The sequence below is a fragment of the Engraulis encrasicolus genome, chromosome 18 (genome assembly GCF_034702125.1).
Source record: "Engraulis encrasicolus isolate BLACKSEA-1 chromosome 18, IST_EnEncr_1.0, whole genome shotgun sequence".
Taxonomy (NCBI): Eukaryota; Metazoa; Chordata; class Actinopteri; order Clupeiformes; family Engraulidae; genus Engraulis; species Engraulis encrasicolus.
Genome location: NC_085874.1, coordinates 28,852,068 through 28,858,225, shown reverse-complemented (window position 1 = coordinate 28,858,225; position 6,158 = coordinate 28,852,068). Strand labels below are relative to the sequence as shown.

General features: G+C 45.4%; 1 protein-coding gene across 1 annotated transcript in view; it reads left to right on the top strand.

Annotated features, from left to right (window-relative positions):
* The window catches only part of sgk1 (serum/glucocorticoid regulated kinase 1), a 79,912-nt gene extending 74,676 nt beyond the window's left edge, over window positions 1–5,236 (top strand). Inside the window, exons 9-13 of the mRNA XM_063223387.1 lie at window positions 718–954; window positions 1,300–1,395; window positions 2,490–2,645; window positions 2,943–3,032; window positions 3,266–5,236. Coding sequence (XP_063079457.1) covers window positions 718–954; window positions 1,300–1,395; window positions 2,490–2,645; window positions 2,943–3,032; window positions 3,266–3,433 — 747 coding nt within the window. The 3' untranslated portion in view covers window positions 3,434–5,236. The remainder of the gene's footprint in view (window positions 1–717; window positions 955–1,299; window positions 1,396–2,489; window positions 2,646–2,942; window positions 3,033–3,265) is intronic.
* Window positions 5,237–6,158: the final 922 nt, after the last annotated feature.

Below are 6,158 nucleotides of genomic sequence, written 5' to 3'. Positions count from 1 at the left end.
TGGGTGTGTTGCTTGGCTTGAAAGTGGAAGGGCTGCATGGCGGGGGTTACAGGAGCAGCCCGATTTAGCATCGCCCATCTATCAGCTCAAAATGGAGGCAGACTGACTATTGGGGCCGCCTCATTTCCTGCCATTGTTTCACGTCCACAGAAAAGTCGTGATTTAGTGCATCGTGCATCGTGCATCAAAGACTAAAAATTCTTTCTCTTTTGCCCGTTTAGTTGTCTTTCTTTCTTTCTTTCTTTCTTTCTTTCTTTCTTTCTTTCTTTCTTTCTTTCTTTCTTTCTTTCTTTCTTTCTTTCTCTTTTTCTTTCTTTCTTTCTTTCTTTCTTTCTTTCTTTCTTTCTTTCTTTCTTCCTTTTTTCCTTCCTTCATTTGCTGAATGTGTACCTATACAGATGGCTGTATCAGAGAGAGTAGAGAGAGAGGTTCCATTGGCCCATTGTTTCCGGGTTCTATTATTGGGGGGGAAATCCCCCTTTAGGCAGACCTAGGCAGACCTGAGGACTGTTCTATTCAATGCTAGGAGCATTATGACACGCCCCTTTAGGCAGACCGGAACCTGGTCACGTTAGGTGCCCATAGAAACCTATTATGTTGGCATATCTCTATACTTAAAGAATCTGTGGCTGTATCCTGTAAGGTGAACCAGTGAATGTGTTGCAATGAGACAAGTGTAAAACCCCTTTCTTTCTCTGCTTTCTTTCGGTCCTGTAGCTGTTCTACCACCTTCAGAGGGAGCGCTTCTTCCTGGAGCCCCGTGCGCGCTTCTACGCGGCGGAGATCGCCAGCGCCCTGGGCTACCTGCACTCGCTCAACATCGTGTACCGTGACCTGAAGCCGGAGAACATCCTGCTGGACCAGCAGGGCCACATCATCCTCACTGACTTCGGCCTGTGCAAGGAGAACATAGAACCCAACGGAACCACGTCCACCTTCTGTGGCACGCCGGAGGTACGTACAGCGCTTGTGTGTGTCTTTGTGTTTATGTGTTTGTGTGTGTGTGTGTGTGTGTGTGTGTGTGTGTGTGTGTGTGTGTGTGTGTGTGTGTGTGTGTGTGTGTGTGTGTGTGTGTCTTTGTGTTTATGTGTTTGTGTGTGTGTATGTCAATATGTCTTGCATTTATATGTGTGTATGCTTTTGTCAGAGTCAGAGACATGTCACATGCATGACAAAAGACATGGAAGACTTGTGTGAAAGTTGTGTGAAATGGGTCAAAAATGTGTTCTTTGAAAGCCCTTGTCAAACATATAGTGAGTTGTTTAACAAACTTATGTTTTCTTTCCTTTCTCCTGACAGTACTTGGCCCCAGAGGTGCTCCACAAGCAGCCATACGACCGCACAGTAGACTGGTGGTGCCTAGGAGCCGTGCTCTACGAGATGCTTTACGGCCTGGTAGGTGTCCTCACTGCGGAACACACGGGTGGTGTACAAAATAGAAGTAGAAGTGAAAGAAAGAACTTCTATGTGCTACTTTGCTGCGATCCTCGAAATCATAGTTGCTAACTACGTTAGCTACTTTGGTCTTTGCCATGCAATTTCCTATTGGCAACTAACTACCCCAAGTTGCTAATCGGCTAGCAACTTCGCTTTCGAGAAACGCACAACAGGACTGTTAACGTAATTGCCCATTGCTGAGGCAAATCATTTTTCTGATTAATTGGTGTATGTATGTGGTGTATGTATTATCACTTACATCATGAATGTACTTCTACTTCTATTTTATACACATGGAATACACTCAAGACTGGTTGAATGTATGATGTAGAGAGAGTGCTAGAGAGAGTGCCGCACACGCCTTGAGGGGGGTTAGTTTGGTATTCTAGGTTACTGTAGGTTATTCCCAGGAAAAAAGGATTGATATTGCTAAACTTTCTTTGTTGAGTGTCTTATTTTAAGAGAGTCTAAGTTCATGTAATCAGATTTAGTGGGGGATTCTGGGACTTGACACTATTGAGCTTGGCTTGACCCTTGCTCCCATTGTCTATAGTGTGGTGAACGGTTCTCACATGTTCCTGCGGTCTCTCAGTCATCTATACTGCCAGTTCCCTTGTGCAGCAGCACTGACCTATGTAGTATCATGTTCAAGTTCAATTTAGATTAAAGTAACTGTACTGTAACCTACAAACTCTTAGCAAACATCAAATACAAAGTTCTCATATACTGTTTTCAGGCAGACTGGAACGGTGCAGATGCCTGTGCCTGTGCCTGCACCAGCTACGTTTGGAACTAAAGCACTTACCCGCAAATCACTTGTGTTCATACCAGCCTTTTGCACAATGTGACCATTTGTTACCTGGATGAACAGTCTAATGTCCACGCTGTCGTCACGGTTCGTTGGTTTGCATCACGAACCAACTTCCCGGTCCCAAACGCTCAGACTTGCGACATGAACGCGCCAGCCAGTTTCAGATTAGCTGCAGGAACTGTACATGAGATAGTGTTCAGATATTAACCGTGTGTGTATTTGTCTTTGTTTTTGTGTGCAGCCTCCCTTCTACAGTCGCAACACGGCGGAGATGTACGACAACATCCTGAACAAGCCGCTGCAGCTGAAGCCCAACATCTCCAACGCCGCACGCCACCTACTGGAGGGTCTGCTGCAGAAGGACCGCACCAAGAGGATTGGCTGCACCGACGACTTTGTAAGTGTGTGTGGGGAGTCTGCATGTGTGTGTGTGTGTGTGTGTGTGTGTGTGTGTGTGTGTGTGTGTGTGTGTGTGTGTGTGTGTGTGTGTGTGTATGTGCGGGTGTGTGTGTGTGTGTGTTTCTGTTTCTGTATGTTATTGCTAGGGTGTTAAGGAATGTGTGTGCCTGTATGTGTGTATTTGCATGTATGTAAGTAAATATGTGACACTTTCCTATTTATCACTGTATATGAAACTCTGTTTCTATGAGATTGTAAACCCCTCCTCTCTCTGCCATTCTCTTCCTTTCCTCAGACTGAAATCAAGAACCACATGTTCTTCTCCCCGATCAACTGGGAGGACCTGAACGCCAAGAAGATCACCCCTCCCTTCAACCCTAACGTGGTACGTCTTTTTTCTATTATTTCCCTCTGTTGACAAGGATTACCTTGCATGTCCACATAAAATACAGAGTATGCAGACCAATTAGGATGAAATACACAAAATTCACTCATTCAATCCTAAAAAGACTCAACTACATCATAACAACATTCCTATTTTTTCCTGAAGTTCATAAGAACATAAGCCAGGTAGTACCTAATTCTACTTTCCCTTCTTGTCCTGTTTCGCCAATGCAGACGGGCCCTAACGACCTGCGGCACTTTGACCCCGAGTTCACGGACGAGCCGGTGCCCAACTCCATCGGCTGCTCTCCGGACAGCTCGCTGGTGACGGCCAGCATCAAGGAGGCGGCCGAGGCCTTCCTGGGCTTCTCCTACGCACCCTCCATGGACTCCTACCTGTAGCACGCCAACATAAAACAAACAACACACAAATATGCACACACTCGCATGCGCACACAACACACACAAGACATGCGGACATGCGGATGTGGACCTCCCCCCAGCCCCTCCAAACCTCAGCCCCCAACACCCTAACCCCAACGGACACTCTTTGCTTGTCGTGTCTCCCTCTCATCCCGTATGAAGACACCCCCCTCCTTACATACACACACCTTGCACATCCTAGCTGTCACCATGACGACAGCTGCATCCCTGTTCTAAGAGGGTGACCCATCGATGTGGATGATGTGGACCTGCTAACTAACCATATTTCGGGACACCTGTCCCAAACTCAGTCCCGCCCCCGTCTCCCACACCCCACTCCAGCCTGTCTCCTGTTTCCCTCTAACCTCCCCAACCCCCTGACCTGACTTCTTCCTGAAGTGAAGATATTTGCACACAGCTTTAGGCAGCTCGGCTGGCTCTTAGCCAATGAGGGCCTTTTGATTACGACAACAAAGAGGACTCTCTGCATCATTCGTTATCTCCGTGGTCATCGTCACCATCGCCATCGTCGCCATTGTCGCCATCGTCATCTCGTGTGCCATGATTACCTTCATCATTGTCATGGTTTACTGTAACCCTTTCCTCCCTGACGCCTTTGTAGAATGTAACCATTATCCGAGGGAGGAGTAGACAAGATAAATACTGTAGATGATTGGATGGATGATAGACGGGTGATGGAGAGATAATCAAGAAGAGAGGTGCTTTTTATGTTTTGGTTTTTTTACGACTTATTTATAACTTGCTTCTTGTTGAGCATGTTTAAGATTGTTGTTTTTTTGCGGCTCTGGAATCTCGGTAGGTGGGTTAAGTTAAGGAGGACGGCCGGCGTGTTAATGTTACAGAGATGTGTGTGTGTGTGTGTGTGTGTGTGTGTGTGTGTGTGTGTGTGTGTGTGTGTGTGTGTGTGTGTGTGTGTGTGTGTGTGTGTGTGTGTGTGTGTGTGTCTGAACGGTGCCTTTTCCGGCCATCCATCCCCTCCTGCTCAATTAACTCACACAAACTCGTTTGTTTTTTGGTTGTTGTCGTCATTGTCTGTTGCTGTTTCTCTGTTGGTTGGTCTAACCACCGTAACATGTCATTCGTTCTTGTGATCGTCTTTTTACAATTTGGCGGCGTTCTGTAAGTCTTCGTGCATCGTCCTGTCAAAAATAGCGGTAGCCGATGAGGCCATCTTATTGCTGTTGCTATGTGTACTGTGCCGTTAGCAATTGTTGCTAGGCAAGATTCTTGACAAAACGCACAGATTTGTATTTTTCTTTTGCTTGTTTTGTGTTCATTTGTGAAGATTTTCTTTTTTCCATTGGAAAGTTGAAGCCTCTCGTGTGATAGACTGGAAGCAGGCCGATGAGAAGCGATGCTGCTATGCTAGTGTAGATAGATGGGGACCTGCTGGACCAAAAGATGTCAGCTGTCAACAACCAACCAGTCACCTTTAGTCTTCCAGCCTCCTCGATGATGTAATAATAGGGTTCAGATTCCATTCCACGACATTCTGGACCACACATTCCATTTAATATGTCTATGTTCCACCTATTTAAGTTCGTTTGTATATTTCGAGTCTGTGTTCTAGTTTTATTGTATATGGAACAGATAAATATATATATATATATATATTAAATAAAAAATATATGTATGTAAAACTGACAAAAGATATGCTTGTATGTAACAATTGCTGTCAAAATGTACTGTAAAGTTGTAAAATGTTCGATTTATGTGACCTTGTATGGTTTGCAATAAAAGTTGAATGTTATTTTCCCCAAAGCTTTTGCGTGTGTGTGCCTTTGCAGCTGGATTACCGGTGTTAAATTTCGCCGAGCTCATAGTCCTATTAGCGCACTATCAAAAGAGGAAGTGTTGTTGGGGTTTGAGTGAACCATTTCATAAGAGCATTCTCCTCCTACTAATCCGCCTATGGGTCATGACCTCAGAGGGTTCATCGTCTTGAACCACATGCCCTCGACCAACCACTCCTTGGCCAGAAAATGTTTCGAAACATCGGAGAAGAAATTGAGTAGCTGTGTACAGGGCCACTGACAGCTTTGGCTGGGCCCAGGACGAAGTCATCTGAAAGTACCCCACCATCCCATATAAAAATCTTGAATCTTGAAAATACAACATAATGAGAACTCAATTGTGTCCCCCAACTTTCCTGGGCCAAAGACAACTGACCCCTTTGTCCCACTGCTGGCTACCCCAGTTGTGTACTTGAGCAAGCAGATGGAGGGGCTCGTTCTCCCGTGTCCACTCACATTGCCCCGTTCTGTGTCACAGGACTGTTGCTACAGTAATGACCATAACCTCCCCTTGTCCCACTTAGGCCCAAGATGGACCCTGACCTCTCATGTGTTTGCTCAAAGGCAAAGGCAAAAGCAAGTGCGTCACGACTTACGCAAAGGACACAAATACAAAGGCAGAATACACAGGCATACACTTTGATACACACACACACACACACACACACACACACACACACACACACACACACACACACACACACACACACACAATGGAATAAACAGACTAACAATATGGGAATGGAAATAATGGCATTTTTGACAAATTGATCAAATTGATTATAAATGGCAGCAAACCAAAGTTATTTAAAAGAAAGAAAGTGAAAGGCACACAGAGTAACTCAGGCCAAACAACGTGTCCCGCGGGAATTTCAACGACTTGACCTGTC